Source organism: Notothenia coriiceps, unplaced genomic scaffold (assembly GCF_000735185.1).
Source record: "Notothenia coriiceps isolate Sejong01 unplaced genomic scaffold, NC01 NC01_scaffold00027655, whole genome shotgun sequence".
Taxonomy (NCBI): Eukaryota; Metazoa; Chordata; class Actinopteri; order Perciformes; family Nototheniidae; genus Notothenia; species Notothenia coriiceps.
The window spans coordinates 63,336-82,441 of record NW_011360356.1 but is presented as its reverse complement, the minus strand read 5'-3'; the positions used below and the strand labels follow the sequence as shown (position 1 = coordinate 82,441).

The following is a 19,106-nucleotide window of genomic DNA, read 5'->3' as shown; positions in this document are numbered from 1 at the left end:
GCGGAAGGAGCAAAGCTATCGAGAGATGAGAAGAAGGAATGAAAGAGAAAAGATGAAGAGCGAGATCAAACGAGACAAGAGAAGTTAGGTCAACTACCTTTCCATCACAAAAGAGGATCTGATGTCTGGAAAAGGCAGACAATGGACTCTAATCAACAATGAGAGAGGGATTTCTACTTTAAAGAAAAAGACTGAAGTTGACTGAAGGGGTCAGTCAGCCGCAGAGACTGATGTAGAGTTGGGACCACTTGGTGATTTATTAAAAGTTTGATTGAGCTTTTGGAAAGAGGAAACAGCTTTCATTCAACTGTCCAAATTGCAGAACCAGCGGTACGAAAACACAACGACAATTCTGTTTTTTCACAATTTGGGTTTATTATAGTAACAGTTTTTTGCTCACCGATGCAATGACCAATGAATCGGCTGAGCTTTTTTCAAAGATATTGGTCACTTTTTAAAGGTCGATCAATAAGTAATAAGACATTATGCCAAACATTTCTTAAAGGTCAAATAAAAATAGCATCAACATTAAAAAATATATATATTATATTCATTTACCAGAAAAAAACTGACAACCTGATATTCATAGTCTTTATCCCATTTTCCCAGCTTTTGGATCCAATCTCACTAACCATAATAAGTGGGTGGGGCTTACCTACTGGTCATCAACATCATATGTCCCAGGTCAATGTAAGCTACTGTAGGTATACCCTACAGTGTGTGAGGGTTGTGACATGGACTGCATTATAAACTACTTTTCCAGTCTTTGCAACCCCTCAAAGCACGTTTACAAGTCAGCATTCAGCCATTCACACAGACGCAGAGGCTACCATGCTAGATGCTACCTGCTCAGTGGGACTAACAAACACTCACACACCGCTGGTCACACCATCAGGAGCAACTTGGGGTTAAGTATCTTGCTCAAGGACCTCGACACTTTGGGCTGGGGATCGCACCAGCAACTTCCTGATTGGTGGACAACCACTCTACCTCCTGAGCCACAGCCGCCCGCCATATAGAGTCTGCCAGTCACATGACCCTCGTCTTGCATGTCATAAGGGTCCTTGTTACGTGTTCTGCTGGATGGACTCGACTAAATCTTTCATTGTGCAAAGGACCGGGTTGTCTGGAGTTTTTGATCTGTCCTTCTAACTTAGAGGGATAACACATTTCTCTTGAGAGAAAGAATTTGGCTCAACCGTACAAACCACATTTATATCAGTTAGACATTCGATCAAAGTGCGAGTTACACTTACAAGAGCTTTGTGCCTGACACATATCCATAAATCATCCATCCTCATCACTTTCCAAAGTTTAGACAAGGGGTATTTGTTTTTTTTCCTTTGGTTACATTTTTGCTTTAGATGGAAAACAACAAAGTCTTATCTTATTTAAGAACCCGATGATCGAATACATGTGTGTAGCTCTGCAGTATAATTAAATCTGTGAGCTCATGTTGTTGTTAGGGTGCATGCTCTTTCAAAAAGAACCACAGTCCACTGGTCAGCAGCCAGCAGGCAGCCGGATGGTCAACAGTCAGAGAAACAGTGTGTCACTTCCAGGAAAGAGCTGACCACCAAGCCGGCTCTCTGCCCAACTGTGGCCTTGAATTCGGTCTGCTGCTGTTGGGACCCGAGGAACAAAGACACATACGCCTGAAAACATTTGCAAACTAAATAACTACCTTTCACCCCAACCGCAAATTCTATATCATGAGACAAGAAGTGAAAACACCCAGAAGTAAAACATAGATGGAGGTGCCAAAGTTAGTCAGAAATGATCCCTGTACAGTAGGAAAGGGCTGTGAAACCTCAACAGATAATGCATGTGTGACTATGGACGAGGAAAGTGTGACCAAAGCTTTAACAAGCAGCAAAACAGAGTCAAAACAGAGAGCCATCTGCAGAGATAACTGATGGAGATACACTTATATTATTTTATAGTTTAACATTTGTTTTCTTGCCGTTTTTGTTGTTTATGCTTTTATTTGGAAGGCAGCTTTGGGCACTGGGTTATTGGGTTATTCATAGGAGCCAGGCGGAGGTGGGATTAGCGCACCAGAGTGGGCATATTGTTTATTTACCAGGGAACAAAAGGATATTCTTGCTTAGACATTTGATCAGCCCCTGTATAAGATTAGCTATCGGATGACTCAGCAGCAGCTTTATTTTTAAGTAAATGTTCTGCTTTATTTATGATTTATTCGTCACAATAACATTTAAGTAAACAAAACCAATAAGGACAACTGCGATGATGTGCAAATAAAAATATGTAGACAGCAACTAATAACTGCTTTTTTAGGCTTTGTTAAGGGCTCAAGTCTATTAAACAAAATGTATATTGTGATAAAAGTACATATAACGTATATACCGTATAATACTGTTTGTAAAATATTGATATGTTCACATACACAAAGACTAGGTGTCCACTTGTTAGGCATCTGATACACAACATCTACAGCACTCATGAATGCTCCTTTCTTAAATGTTGAGTCCCTATTAATGCACTCTGCTGCTAACTACTTCCTCCATTATCAGCACAGAGTAACCACAGCTTTCTCCATTCCTCTCTGATCTTTTATGGCTCTTTTTTCTGGGACAAAAAAAAGGAGGGACAGAGGGAAAAGATGAATGGGAATTCAAACGTAGCTCAAAGGTCTACCGTTTGTACCGCGGCTCTCTGTAGTGAGAGAGGGTCACTTTGACCTGCCGGGGTGAGTGTACGGTGAAGAGAGAGAGAGATAGAGAGACGTCGAGATACAGGAAGATAGAGAGAGGGGTGACATCGGGGCGAAGAGGCGGCTCACACTTTCATCTGCCCGCCGCGGGTTTTAAACCACCACACCTCTGAGTGAAGGTGTGAGTGAGTGTGAGTGTGAGTGTTTGTCTGTTATGAACACGTGTGTGAATTAAAACTGAAAAGACGAGAGAAGCTTGAGCTTTGATGTGTCTCATTCACACCGACCAAACACTCAAATGAAAATGCGCACAAATGAAGAGTATAAGTAAGACTGTGTGTGTGTGTGTGTGTGTGTGTGTGTGTGTGTGTGTGTGTGTGTGTGTGTGTGTGTGTGTGTGTGTGTGTGTGTGTGTGTGTGTGTGTGTGTGTGTGTGTGTGTGTGTGTGTGTGGTGTGTGTGTGTGTGTGTGTGTGTGTGTGTGTGTGTGTGTGTGTGTGTGTGTGTGTGTGTCTGAGGCTGGGGGGTGATGGGGCTTCAGGGTCTTCAAACAAACACTAACCGTTTCCTTCAAAAGGAATCAAAAACGCATCAGGTCCCATGTGTAATTAGTTGAATACATTTCACATTTTGATGTTAAATAACCAATCACTGGATATGTATGGCTGGACGTAGCATGCATATGCAGAGGGCAGACTTGAATGAAGTTCAAAGAGAAACTAAAGTAGCATACAGAACATCAAGAGATCGTGTTTATACTAGTGGCTTCATATATGAATAATACCATATATGCATTAAGATAAACAACAGAACATGAAGGCTTTTGATGAATTATAGGGGTTTCCTGGCCAATAGGAGCCTTAACCTGGCCATCTACGGTCTTTAGACCCATAAGCAACTTTGCATAGTATTTCAAATCTGCATATACATTCATAATTACAATAAATATGAAATGTGACAAGCTGCATCATACAATTATAGCAGATGGGATACACTAACTAACAAATAATGATTATTTTTGTTGTTGAATCATAAGGTTGATTATTTTCATTTCAATATTAAAATAGAAAATGGACGCAATAAGTTCCCAAAGTTGAGGTTAAAGCCACAGCCCTAAAAGTATTTAATTTAGAATCATATCAAAAAGAGAGAAGCAGCAATTCTCCACAGTTGAGATAGATTGTCAGTTTTGGTCGATACATAACCAATTAGTTGTTTTAGCAATGCCAAGCTGGTATATTACATTTCACTGCCCCTATATATTACAAAACATCTTTTTCACTCCTCTCACTCCCCTCCTGAAAAAGTGCCATCGATGTCAAAGTGTTTAGCTCAGAATAATCAAGGTTTTATTTGAAACATGAGCCACATCTAAAAAAAAACAGCTGTCCTGTTACCGAGGTGAGAGCCAGGGGAGAGCAGAGAATAAAAAAGAGAGAGAGATATTATCCACAGTTAAAGTGAACATTTGTATTTGAATGCTGGTAAAAGTGAAATGTAAAGATGAGATTCTATACATTTATAAAAACACAATTACTCTTACAATAACTAGTGGACTTAAATGACATTTTAATGCCTTGAATGGAGATGGTGTAAAAGCCTTTTTTCAGGACCTGCTAAGTAACACTGCAGGAGACTAAGAAGGGATACAGTCAAATAAATGAGCGGGGGGGGGATAAAGGGAGACAAAAAGAAGGAAAAGCTGTGAGTCTGAATGAAGTGTTGAAAGGGAAAAGAAAGAAAGGGAGGAAAAGAAGGGAAATAAACGGATTGAGAGAGCAGAGGTGTGCTCTGTATAGAAAATGGACGTATCCAGCTGTCCCTCCCATCCAGCTCTACCGCGAAACCCTTCAATCAAACAACCACGATCAAGCCTGACCACTGTAGCATCCCCAGGCCGCTTTCATTCGCTCTCATTCATTCATTCATTCATCCATTTTTCCTCTCCTCCGGTGCTTTAAGCCTGCCAATTATCATCAGTTGCCCCCAGACGGCCTCTGTCCTTGTTCCCGTTTCAGCTGGCCTTTCAAACAGCCCCTGCATTAATAAGCCAGTTGTTACAAATAAAAAAGGGAGGTGAGCGGTGATTATTCAAAGCCCTCCTAAAAGAGAGAGAGGAAGCCCTCGTTTCACACCCAGGGAGAGTAAACGCACCGCCTGCCATTTATGGGGCAGTACAAGAGCCTGGTATGGAAACTAACAGTCATTATAATAAAGAGAGAGAGGCTGTAATGGCTCAGGACGTTCAAATGGTCTAACTAGAAAACCCACAGAATACCTGACCGACAGGAATAGGTACATGTATTTTCAAAGAGGAAGCATTTTTCTGTTCAACAGGATACAAATAATAATAAACCACTTCAACCCAATTAAATGTTGTCAATGTAACAAAAACGACAAAGAGGTTGACAAAAGGGAATTTGTTTTCCTTCTGTATTCATCCGCTGAAGAGGGACGTTGCTTTGAGTTTAACACCTGGACACAGCGGGGGTTTTCGGCTGATTTCGGAGCCAATCGTGGTTTGTTATGCAAAAGGTGTTGTCGAAACTTGAAGCCTTCATTCTACCTGCACTATCTACAGTTAGAAAACAAGCCCAGGTTGAAAAAGTATCTATATACCATTACTGGGGAGCCAGTTAGGGAATGAGTCTCGAGGATTGTCTGTTCACATTTTTAACCTTTTTGGGTAAAATTGTGTCTGAAGCATAAAATTAAACTGCACACAACAACCTCATTAGGACCTCAGAAGAAGTGTTATCTTTTCATACAGTGTGTGAGTGTGTGTGGGTCATTTACCTGCACACCTGAAGCTCTGAGCAGTCAGGCCCTTCTCCACAGCCAGACAGGTGAGGATACTGAGGAAGCTGGTGGTGACGGACTGCCTCTTGGCTCTCTGGGCCTCCCGCTGCCTCCGCTCCCTGGTTGGTTTGGATCTCAGCAGAACTCCCTGGAGGGCTGGAGCTCCTTCTCCTGATTCTCCCCCTTCCTCCTGGGCAGGCCTCTGCGCTGCCACCGCCTCCCGCAGGGCCTCCACCCACTCCTGGGCCTTGGGCTTATCGTCCGCCCGAAGCCTGAGTACGTCTTTTGGGAAAACGACCTGGAAGCGGCCCCCTCTGTCTGTCCACGGCTCTCCGGTCTCTGGCTCCTGGTCGTTCTGCACAGCCAAGCAGGAGGACAGGGTGTACTGGAGGACAGGCTTGGAGACAGACCCTCGGCCCTCGGTAGGGAAAGCCCTGAGCGTGGATCTGGTCAGGACGAAGGTGAAGGCTCTCCAGTTGTTCTGATCCATCAGCTTGTGGAGCAGGCCAGATTTGAGGACGTCCTGGCAGCGTTGGGTGAACAGAGGCAGGGTGGTGGGTCTGCTCGGGACAGTAGACTCGAGAGAGTGCGACGCCTCTGATGAGGAGGGGGTGTCGCTGTCTCCGTCGGGCCTGGTGTCGAGCCCTGACGACGAGGACGGTGACATGGGCGCAGAAAACTTGACGACCTGTTGCTTCTCCGCTGCGCTCTTACGCTGGTGGTTCTCCTTCCTCGCGGGTCGGACCGCCTGCACCCTGTCCCACATCAGCCGTCTCCACTCCACGGCCTCCCATTGGCTGGCCGCCCTCAGCTGGAGACGCGTGCTGTTGAAGAACAAAGCCTGGAGCGTGCGAGGGTCTGCGGGCTGGGGGATCTGCCCGGCCACGCTGCAGGGTGCCGGGGAGATGATGCTCTGGCAGTGGGACAGAGAGCAGGCGGTGCCCAGCTGGCGGTTGGCGCTGCTGTCCAGGGTGTAGATCCGCAGCTCGCAGGGCGTCAGCTCCACGTGGCAGCGAGTCCAGCGACCCCGCGGACCCTCACGCTGCTCCATCTCCCCCTGCTTCACCACTTTGCTGCTGCTGCTGCTTTTATCAGCTGCACAGAGGTGAGGAGGAAGAAACAGAAACAGGGGGTAATAAGACACAGAAGAAAATTGTGTTTGTTCAAGATGACCACAAAATGGATAACCATTTTACCATTATACCATTATATATTACTGTCATAACTTCTCACTGGAAGTGCATCTTTAGCAAGGAAGACCAGTTAGTGCACACAATGTCTTGTTTTTCATTACTGCACATATGTTATTCCAATTCTATTCTGCTCAAAGACACTGCTATATCTTTTAATGTTATTATAGTTTTCTTAAAATAGTTTTCTATCTGTGTTTTTAATTGTTGTTTTATTTGTATGTATGTTTATGCATGCACCACAACATCAAATTCCTTGTATGTGTTAACCTACCTGGTATCAAACCTGATTCTGATTACAGGCTTTTTACAAATACTCTTAAAGGTTTGTTTCCATCCAGGATGTGATTACTTTTTGGGTAACTATTGTTTTTTCATCCACATTCAAATCAAATTGGTTAAATAAGCCACTCAGGAAATACATTTGATAGCGTAGAAGACACTTCCCTATAAACTAAGACAATGGTTAAGTGTCTCTCCTCAGATTTCCATCAGGAGTTGTAGTTACTTTGTTTGTCTAAAAGACTCAGGTTTCTTTGGTTATGTTGACACGGCTTGTAGAGTAACACCGTATGCTGCTCGTGATTCTGGAGCCCAGTCTATTTACTGCCAGCTTTGCACTTACGACCATGACTCCCCTGGCACCTGAAGGCATCATGACCCAGAGTCAGGACCCAGAGAGACTGCAACCTGGACAAAGGTTCACAAGTCTCACAAAACTGTCCTGTAAATCCAACAAATCACAGCCAGAACTTTGGAAGAGGGATATTGGTTTTTGCTGAAAATACGTTTTTATACGATGGAGTCTGGAGTATCTATAGCTTGAACTCAAGTACCTAATTAGGTTACTGTGGATTATGAGACAGCAAGACTGAAACCATAACACTGAAAGGCATCTTTTGTCCTCGTTTGCCTTTGCAGCTTTTTCCACTCAGCATCCCTAAATCCTCAGGCGTCTGATGGATATCTGTCTAGATGGGCCAGCTTCCTACACAAGGGTCTTTATCTGAAGCTCGCGCCTCGGACAGAGCGTTGGTATTATGGTAAGAGATAGCGGCGTGATGGTGAGTCTCTGAGAACATTTCTTGTCGCCAAGGCAGGAAGAAGCAGTATTGTTAAGGAGGCCACAAGGCAAACTGTCCCATTGTCTTAATCTAGAGACACACCCTCTCACCAGTTTGTTCTTTTCTCTCCTTTTTTCCATAGTTTGCTGTTCAGGACGTTTGTTTTACTCTCATTTATGTATTTCCTCTCTCTGTATACTCTTGTGATTGTGGAGTGTTTTCTCTCTGATTAAGGAGACTTCAGACAACAGCCGGGACCTCTGCTAGGACATCAAACCAAACTGTATTACTATGCTCTGCTGCATCCACTGGCCTGCTCAAAATGATGCTTGTAAAACTGGACAAATGCCAGTAGAGATGTAATTAACAATTATTTCATTATTGATTGATCTGCAGGAACATTTGTAGATTCATTTGGCCTATGAAATGTCAAAGAGGTGGAAATATCCTGTGATTACTGAAGGATTTAATCTAAAGATCTATCACATTTAGATATAGATATTTCAACTTTACATCAGTGTACCCCTCACCCCGTACATATTAATTAATACACTTTGCAATTGACTTCAAATCTATAATCTAAATCCATTCTACATAATAATGCAACCTATAGAACGTGTATTTGTGTAACTTGCTTTTGCATATCCTCCATCATATTTGCCTAGTTATACTGTATACGTTCTTTGGTTGCCCAAAACTTTCAAACAATTCAGTCTCAGTTTTTCAAACTGGGGGGGGGTTGAGGTGACGTGCAACAACATTAACCTTTCTGTTGGTCGCTTGTTAGCAGACCCTTCACGCAATGGCAGAGCGAACAGGTACAGACAGGGCCCATAGTGATAGCCCTATAGTTTCAATCTAATACACACAAATAAACATATGGACATGGGTTACTATTTAAAAAAAAAAAATTGTAAATGTATTTAGGAACCTATTAATTTGATTTTAAGTGGGGGTGGACCTCAAATCCTCTAGGGGGGTCCGGGGGCATGCTCAGTTAAATGAGGGGGAAATAAAGAGACTAGATCTAAGGAAACACCCATATGAAACAGAACTGTATACATTTCAATAATCATAAGAACATGGCCATAACCAATAACATCCCATATCCAATATGAAAAAACACTGAAACTTGTTTATTTATTTTTGGTTCATTTATAGCTGAGTGTGTCTGTGCTCCTGAATCAGCCTCTCCTGTCTCCCTCCTCTCCCCCTGCTCCTCTTTGAGGCAGCAGCAAAGACTAGTTTTAGCTCTCAACAAGTTTTAAAAGTGTATCTTACCTTTTTTCACCTACTTAACTTTTTTATTCATGCATATTTTACTAATCACTACAATCTCAAATGGAAATAAGTGTTTACATAAATAGTGACCACACCGTTTGAGACCCACTGAGAACTTAGACTAAGTTAACTATCTAAAAACACTCAGAGAGTCCTTGACCTCACCTGAGCTGAGGTTATCCTGAGCTTGAATGACACAGAGACCAATCGAGGGCTTTGATTTATGATCTGTATGACAGTGGCCATGTCGGCAGGCCACATCATGTGGACAGCCTGTGTGAGGCAGGCCACTTAACAGGCCAGGCCATCGGGAAACCCCCCGGTCCTCCCGATGGCCAGTACGGGACTGGGTACAGGAGGCGTAGAGCGAGGGATCATTGTCCACAAGTTAATCGATCGCAGATGGCTTAAAAAGGTTCGCGGAATATACTTGGGCGGCCGTTAATATACCTGGGCGGCCCGCCCAAGTATAGTCTATGTGTGGGAAACCCTGCATCTACATGTATGCTCTTTTTGAAGTTCATATAAAGGTCAACATGAAGTTTAGCAATGATTGTGTGTCAGATTTCAGAAGAGTTTCGTAAAAGCAAACATTACAGCATGCCAGTGGCCTGTGGATGAATATTTGTGAACATCAGCCATCCTTCACTGATTTAACCACACAGCGTTTCACCTCATAAAGGAAACCCAACACTGGACAAATATTTCCTCATTCTGGACCGTTTTTATTTTTGTTTTAATCCCAGCCCGCTGTATCTGCTGTCTGAAAGAGGAAGAGAGCGAAGCAGCTGCAACAACTACCTAGATTATGAAAAATGAATCTTTAGAACGATAGAGAGGGCAGCAATGAGTGTAAACATCTAAAATACTGAAAGCAGATTAAGTTATTTGTTTTTAAAGTGAGTTTTTTTTAGATGTGAATTAAAAATGTAACCCATATTTGATCTATGTTTCATGCATGCCTTTAGGAGCAGTTCCACATTGACTGACATCATGTTGAAACAATGCATATGCTACCTAGAAATACAAAATAAAACTTTTCAGCCAAATTCAATCCAGTTTTAACCTTAATATATTCACTTCTTTTAGTGTGGTAGCTTTACTTAAAAACATCAACAATCCCCTTCCCCTCAACCAATCCCACAAACTGATTTAATTGTGAACCCCCACAGGAGCAGACTAATTGGCAGATATTGCATTTTGTTTCTTTAACGTGCGAAATCGCTCAAGGAGGGGAGAGCAAAAAGCTAAATCCTTCACAGCTCCGGTGGCGAGTCAAGTGCCTCATCAATCTTATCAAAACAGCAGTGGACATGGTGTCACTGACTTTGCATGCTAACAAACCTTTTTGCTAAAGGAACACATGAATATGCAAATAAGTTTTTAGCTGGAATCAAGACTGGCTGATTGGCAGTCTTTACGCTTGGGAGGGTCGAGATGAGAATTAGGCATCGTGGCGAGGAGAACTGCTCGGTTCAATTAGCCTTCATCTCCACCTGGTGGGTTTTCACATCACACTAATAGTAACAGTCTAATAAACACATACAGCCTTCAACCAGCATTAACACGTTTCTCTCAGGGCTGCACACTAACTATCCAGCAGTGCTGCCCTCAGGTCAATCAAACCTCCTTAAACAAGCAACCTTACCCACTGATAAGGTAGCAAATCATCCTAGTACATGTCGCTTTGCAAATTAACAGACGCCAACGGCTTCCTGGATACAAATGCACACACAGACTGCAAATGAAAAAGCAGAAAGCACCTGCAGAGGTCCACTCTAAAACATAGTGCTTATAATGATCAGGGGTAAAGCTATCCCAGCATGCACTAGGGGAGAGGTTTTGTAGGGTCAAGCACTAGACAGGTCTCAAGTTCTTCAAACAACTACTCGCATCTACGGGTACGTTTAGAGACATATCCATATGTAAGTTATACATTTACATCCAATAACTAACTGCTTATAAAAGTTACTTGTCACCTGTCATTCAACTCTTTACTCCAGATGCAGGTTCCTATAACAATGGCTGCAAGCACAAGCTGTTTCCTTCCGTTGCCTTTGAGCTTTAATGAGTATAAAAGGATTGACGAATGCTTGCAACGTAATATGCTACCAAAAATAGACCAATTATTCTACGAAAAAAACAAATGCGGTGGGCAATGTTAGAAGACATAGGAGCTTTGATAAAAGCTACAGCCAGTGTGTTTGGTCCCATAAATACATGTATATTGTGTATATAATAATGATCATCATTTCCATTTCCCATCTAAACATCCCCAGCTGTCACTAATGGAAAGACATGGCCGAGTTAAATCACTCTGCTTATTACCGGCCTTTTCCTACTTCTCTCCTTTCAACGCACATCGAGGCAAACTAAATAGCCTGATGCCTTTTCACACATATGCTAATACTAAATAATCCTGCCAGTATCAGGGGCCGGGTAATTGGGTTGCCTCTTCTCTCGCCTCATTTGAGTCCATTTGCTGACAGGATTACAGGCTATTATCCCTCAGGATCGCTTAGGATCTCCTTAGGCCTTCAGATGGCCAAAACACACAAACAAGTGTGTGTGTGTGTGTGTGTGTGTGTGTGTGTGTGTGTGTGTGTGTGTGTGTGTGTGTGTGTGTGTGTGTGTGTGTGTGTGTGTGTGTGTGTGTGTGTGTGTGTGTGTGTGTGTGTGTGTGTTGGGCTCTCTGTCTGAACACTGACTCTGTCATAGCACAGCTGTGTCATTTCAAGTTATCATCATCTTCTATCATTATTGCTTTCTCCGAGGATGCTTCAACATAAGTACAGCATACGCCCCGGTCTGCAGCACAGATAGTCCGAGACTTCTGTCCTCTGAAAGGCCCTTAAAAAGGCTGAGAGAGCTTTCTGCTGAATGGACGGTCGATCAGAGTGAAGGAGGAGGGGGTGGAGGGGGAGGAGGTGTGTATGTCTCGGACAGGTAGGGACCAGACTGTTGGTCAGCAGAGGAAATCTCATCGTCTTCACATTCAAAGCAAAGACGGCTCTCCATGTGACAAATGCCCAATTAGGTCAATCCTGAAAGGGTCAGCTCACCCAAATGTAGAACCATGTAATTGTCCATTTAGCTTTGAGGATAGAGGTTACCTTTCTCAATGGAGGTCAATTGTGTTAATTGTGCAAGATGTGTCCTCAGTTGCTTTGACTAACCAATAGATACACTCAGTGTAATCGGGTTGGGTAAGGTCTTGTTTTACTGCCATGGTCAAAATATCTGACATGTGCAGGTATTCAGTATCAGCTCCGATAACATGGTACATTAAAAACATCACCAGAGAAGATATTGTGACAATGGGTGCTATGAAATGACCTTTTCTATGGTCCAAAAAAGGGTTTGTCTGTTTTTGTCAGCTAATATTTCTTGAGCAAAAAATTACAAGCTTATTTTGATTGATTTTTCCATTTCGATTGAACACGACATAAAGACAGGTCAAAAATATTCTCCCTGGTTAACCAATTTACTTTTCAAAGTTGACATCCAAATTCCAACATTTTCTACATGTCAATACTAATCAAGAGACCTAACTGTTAAAAGCTTGTTTCTATTTGCTTTAATATCAAATTCTTTACAATCGGCAGAGCCAATGTGCATTCCAATTAATATAGCCCACAAATACACATTTTTGGAAAGCGAAAAAAAAACATATTCATAAAAGCTACCTTCTTCATGATATCACAGTGTGTAAACTCACCCTCTGGCTGGTGATTGAGGATCATGTTCTTCAGAGTGTTGCAGTCCACAGTGGGCAGTCCGTTGTCCGTGTATACAGACGGTCGGTAGTTGACGTCCGATCTGGACCGGTTGTGTCCCTTCTTGAAGGCCGAGTTGGACGAGGAGTTTGCGGTGTTGTGGGTGCACTCCTTGCTTTGGGCTGCCAGGTCGTTGGTGGAGCGTGCTCGGCTTCTCTTGCCGTGCCTCAAGCCCACCCCCAGCCCCAACACGGTGAAGTTGTCGGCCCAGGCCAGGCCCAGGGGTCCCACCTCCGCTTGCTCTCTGGCCAGCAGACCCCACACGCCACTGGAGCTCAGCTTCCCCCGAGCGGCACTGGACCCTTCCTGCAGCTGCTTGGGCTGCAGGGTCCCGGTCTGAGCCTGACTCGGACCTTGGCCTTGCATCCCACCCATGCAGTGGATAAATTCCTCAGTGGCCTCTAGAGCCGGGCTGATATCGCCCACCATGTCAAGCTGCTCAAGACCCTCCATGGCTGGGCCCCTGAGCTACAAGTCCCACAGCTAGATGGTTTTACAAACTGGAGACCAAATTCCTGTTAGCAACATCCACATGTCCAACAGACCAAACTGACTGTCAGCTGGTCTCATGCAGGCTAAGAGATGGGGGGGGGGATCCAACCAGCCCTCAGGCTTCACAAACTGCTTCCGAAGCCAAGTCCTGCTCTCCTCCTCAAGACAGGGCCTTCAGGGTGACAGTCTATGCTTCCTCAGTGTGCCTCTGGGTCTAGGCGGAGAGTCGACTGCCTCTCTGGGGAAAGCTACTGAGGCTTCCTGCCAGAGCCTGGGATTCCCCGAAATCAAGCCAATTTGGGTGAGAAACGCCGTTATTTAGCCAGATAAAAACACTTAGGGCAGACAAACATTGAATTCCCTCCACACATACTGAACTGATCAGGGGAAGTTATTTTGGCCGGCCAGGTGGCTGTGCAGTCATCAGATGGTGACTGTTTGTGGACTCACTGTAACACACAGAAGAGAGACAGAGGAAATGGTTAAGAGGAAGCATGCCGAACAATAAAATGGAAACACAGCTGACAGTGAGAATACTTAAATGACATATAAAACGACTCGTTCTCAAAGCGCTTTCTTCAAAACTATAAACAGAGGCTTTAGCCACAAAAGATAAACAAAGGATACTGAACCCTCTAGTTTAAAAACTCAAAGAATTAAACTACTGACCCACCTACAATATCTTCATCACACCGGGGCTTCACAGATTGTTCCTCAGCAAATAGAAACGATCATCCCCCCCCAAAATGTCCTGATGAAATAATACTTGACTTCCTTCTCGGCTGCTTATCACCGGACTGACCAGCGGAGAGGAAGCAGGCCAGGGTGGGGTTACCATCCATCTGCCTGTCTCTTCTGATTCTCTCCACTCATCCGTCTCTCTCGTGCCCGCTCTCAAATCCTCTTTCTTTTACCATTTGTGCTCTCTCGTCTTTATTGATTTTCTTCTCCTCCACAGCGCGGCCTCTTTTACTTTTCTCTACATATGAATTATTTAAAGGCCATTACATCACTGCAGTTCAATGGCTAGCTTCGCCGGGCGTTACACATTGAATACTCACCATTCATCCATGATGATTTGTTACAAAGGAAGATATTATCGTAGATATCGATGCGATTTGAATTGTCTTTATTAGATTTATTTAAAATGTTATTTTAAAATGTACTTATATGCATTATGCTTACAAAAGTACGATACCATATCATACACCCGTTGATAGTACCATGAAAATATGTAGTGGTAAACAGTTCCAGCTTTAAAGTGAAACTGCTGACTCAATTGTTTGCTATTTCCCCAATTTCACTCAATCATTTCTGTTGAAATTCACCTTCAATCTAAAAGTATATACCGCATATAATGACATCAATGATACAACTACAAAATGTAAACTAGATAAAACTGCAATGCCATAAAAATGCAGTACGTAGGTAAATGTATGTAAGGATAATAAAGTTGTCTAAGCTCTGTTAATTTTTAATATATGCTATTTATTCTTGTGAATTATAAAACACTGTTTTTTACAGCATATTTTTAAGGAAATCTTAAAACAGTATATATTTGAACAGCCTGTATACTCATATATATACCAGCATGTTTTCCATGCCATCATCTGCTTGTAGATAAAGCTCTGATCTGAACATCGTCATCGTGTTACTCATCGAGCTCGCCACTGAACTGTTGACTCACACATGCTGTCAAGCCAATACAGCAAACATTAGCTGGAAGAGCACAGATTACAATACTCTTCAGAGATGAAGTAAACTGAAGAATAAAGCAGAAAGGAATACTCTTTCAAATGTTTTTTTGTTGTTGTTAATATAATAATGCTAAAATATGATAATGGGTATGTGTTTATCAAAAGGATAACAGTCTTGAAAACAATACTGAATGCATGAAGTGCTGATTTGTTAGATTGTGTTATCACGAGTATGTTACTTTGGCTTGAACTGAAATTTTGTTTCACTATTATATATAAATAATATTTATATATATTGATTGATTATTCGAAATAATCCACTTGGCCAAAGATGCAAACACATTCAAAGAGTTTGTCTCATTTTGCTTTAGCACAGAAAAACAGACTAAACAAACAGCTATAAATCAACCAAATGGAACAAAGATGGGAAAAACTAAACATATGATATACACAAGAGTAGAATGTACACAAAATTGTAAATGATAATGTCAACATATAAGTCAAGCGTTTCTGTAAATCGTAAACAACACAAATAGTAACACTAACTAAATATTGAATTCATTAATATCAAGTCAGTGGATACATCATCTTTAATTCCTGAAGAAATATTACACAATGATTCTACTGACGTTTAATAATTGTGTTTGTCTCTCTTCTGCAAACAGCCACAGTCAGCATCTCAGCAGTAAACACACAGAGGTGAAGCCACGGTCAGCCTTTCCGGTAGCTAAATTAACCTGCTACGTGAGTTAGCTCTCTAATATGTCCTGTTTTTCACGACACACAGGACTTATAAAGCAACATATATATAAAAGACTAACTCCTCTGAAGCTGGCTGTTTTTATCCCCAGCTATGTCATGGGAGCCTAGGCTAGTTAGCTAGCAGCTAACGCTAGCCTCTCTCTCCATCCTTGATCAATGTCACATTAAAAACACTTAAATCTGTCCACTCTCTCAAATCTGAACCATAATATGTCAGTGGATCTGCACTGGTATTGAGGTGAAACTGGTGCCATAAACAAACAGTAAAACATAAATCAAGACTCACCTTACTGTGTTTACCACTATGTCATTTTGACAGTCCGTCAGTGATATAGTCCCCTGAATGCAACTGCAGCTGCGGCATAAAGGTTCCGTTTAATGTTTGAACACAATATGAAGATTATCCAATGTTATTGATTTATTACATACTTCAAGTATAGTACATTATAGGATAGCCTACTTATGAACTAATACAGAAAAGTCCAGTCAATAGTGATAATTTAGTTAATTATCTCAACTCATGACACTATCTCATGTGTGTACTCATTCTGGAATCAGGTCACATAAACATGTAACATGTTTAATTTCCCTTTAAAATTATACTTTTCTATTTAGTTAACACAATGGAAAGTACAACACAGTACAATAATAATGCACCTCAATAGTTACTCCAACCTATACAATCACACAACAACAACCAACCTCAGCACCCTTGTCACATGTCATTTCATAATGTGTGTAGTCATCACAGTGGGGCATACTGATATTTGGCTTTATTGATTTATAGCAATTCTTCAAATTATAATACCTTTTTTTCTATGATTGTATTTGTAACACTAAGCCATTTATGTGTTGTTGCTGTTCTATCTCACCACTTGTTTTACGTCTTTCACTATCATGTGGTATGTGTTAAGGTCATTTACTTAAATACAGGGCATTTCCATCATTTTCATTATTTTAAAATGGGATACAAATCACTAAAAGGCATGACCAACAACACAGTTGATAGCAGGGGGTGGTGCATTTATTTAGTCTCACAAAGAAAGGTTGTGACACACGTCTTCAGAGTAGAATCTGAAAAAGATGGGGAAAGGACCGGAGAGTGGAGGACAAAGCAAAGGTGGAGAATAGTTTCCCCCTAATGGGCAGCTTGAAGCTGCCCCCAAACCCAAAGAGTCAGTCCAGCAGAGAGAAGCATCATTCAGAGGAAAGCAGTGATTCTTCTCAAACAGGGCTGAATCGATATGTTTAAATAAAAGAGGTTTTTATTAAAACCATATTTGTGAATCAATATTTTCCACCTCCAGCAAGACATGGAGGATTGTAAGATATGTATGAAAACTGTTTGCAGGTAGGATGTATACTTCATTGGCTGAGAAAAGCTTAAGCATAATGTAACGTTTTTCAAGATGGTTTGTTAGGAAAATGTTTTAATTTGATTATTTCCTATATCAGCACACAAAACTGATTATCGGTAGCCGCAATAAAACAAATGTCATTATCAGCTTTCACAAGCCCATTTGAGGAAACCCCTGGCCTCCTCTTCCTCCTCCTCCTCCTCCTCCTTTCTCTGAATGCTCTTTGTCTGAATTTGTTTCAAAAGTTCTCCCCAGTGAAGGAGAGGAGGTCCAGGCCGCTCTAATGATCTCTACTGTGTTACTCTCTCTGCAGCATTGTTGCAGGATAATAGTCCTGCATGTCTCAGATTCCTTTAAAAGAACTTCTTGTTATTTTACTTTTTTCAGAAATTACTTTTGAAATATTTTAAGCAAAAGTAAATTAATGGAGATAAAACATCTCATTCCAGTACTTGACATTCACTATATTTAACATAGATTGTTGTGAAGCTAGAGATAACTTGAAAAAATGTGTTCTATTTTCTTTTTAAGTTGAATTTTCATTGAGTCATAATTTGACATGAGAAAAAGCATGAATGTGCATCCAGGTATTGGTGGTTCCAGACTTCATAGTGTTTGCAGCATTGAAGCCACATCTGAGCTTTAGAAATCCTTTTAAGCTAAGTGCCTGTGACTGGATATAGTGATTTATGCAACAAATAAGCTTCAACTTTAGGAATAAGACCACCTCTGTCGACGAGGCTCCATCATTCTCCATCTAACAGCAATCACACGTCCCTCTTCCCTTGACTCATGCACTCAGTCCTCTCTGTCCTGTCAGTCTTTCCTATTTCCTTCTTTATTTTGATCATACTATCTTCTAGTGATGACTAAATTATGATTAGATTTAAGCATGTGCAGTGCTTTCATCTGTCTAGTGCGTTGTTTAATACTGCCCCCCCTAACCCCTCTCAAACCGCAACCCCGACCCCCCAAACACACACAGCACAATGGCCATCTACCTCGACTCACTCAGCCACTATTGAAGAGCAGAGGGGCTGCTTGGTTCCCATGGAAACACTGCACGTGTATGTGTGTGTTTCAGTAAATGTCTCTCCCTCGCTGAGATTAAGTTGTACATGTGAAAAAACACAGAAGTAGGGGTTAATTTGTCTTACAAAGCATCTGCAACCTGTGTACTGCTGCATTATAAACCTTAATATGGAGTAGTAATAATAACAAGCCATACAGTATAACTTTTTACGATAGTCCTAAAAAAAAAAACTGGCACTCTTTGACAATTTAAACTGTTTTTTCTCAATATGATTATTTTTCCTTTTTATACTGCCCATTGAAATACCCCTTCTTAATGCATTTTCAATGAAAGTAATGGCTGATGAAATGTATTGCCCTTTTCTCTTAAATCCTACTTGGTGTTTCCATGAGTAAATGCAGTGGGGGATAGTATCATAACATCAAATACTTATCAGAGATTTTCCATTTGAAAAATAACTTGCACAAGTGAAGCCCTGCGTTAGCTTCAGATATACTTTATGCATTTATTTTACAGCTAACGTAGCCTCCTGCTTGCCTCACGAGGAGAGGGCTACAGAGGTCACTTCCTTCATTCATCACCCCCAGTTTATTTTCACTTGTAATCTGGCTGAATTGACTTTGTGCAGTTGATGTAATTTCACACATATACAAAAAACATCTAAACAGGCTGCAAAACTCCCAGATCGCCAAAACAGGTGAATTAATGGACAAAGGACGAAACCAAATGCATTAAAATAAACCAAGGATATTCCTCTTATCACAAGAAGGCAATAAACAAACCACTGCCATTCAACAAAGACAACTTTCAGATTGACTGACTGTTAGGCTTGTAAACTAACCTGATGATATTGGTTTGGAAATGTTATTATGAAAATGTGTGTGTGTGTGTGTGTGTGTGTGTGTGTGTGTGTGTGTGTGTGGTCTATCTGTGGTCATCTTGTGTCTCTTTGCTGATTTAAATCCCTAATTAATGTTT

The 19,106-nt window shown here is 41.7% G+C and overlaps 1 protein-coding gene across 1 annotated transcript in view; it reads right to left on the bottom strand.

The window, feature by feature from the left end:
- Positions 1 to 16,079, bottom strand: part of plekhm3 (pleckstrin homology domain containing, family M, member 3) — a 20,806-nt gene extending 4,727 nt beyond the window's left edge. The window contains exons 1-3 of the mRNA XM_010785392.1: positions 16,024 to 16,079; positions 12,729 to 13,727; positions 5,473 to 6,570 (exon numbers count right to left, since the gene is read on the bottom strand). Coding sequence (XP_010783694.1) covers positions 5,473 to 6,570; positions 12,729 to 13,239 — 1,609 coding nt within the window. The 5' untranslated portion in view covers positions 13,240 to 13,727; positions 16,024 to 16,079. The remainder of the gene's footprint in view (positions 1 to 5,472; positions 6,571 to 12,728; positions 13,728 to 16,023) is intronic.
- Positions 16,080 to 19,106: the final 3,027 nt, after the last annotated feature.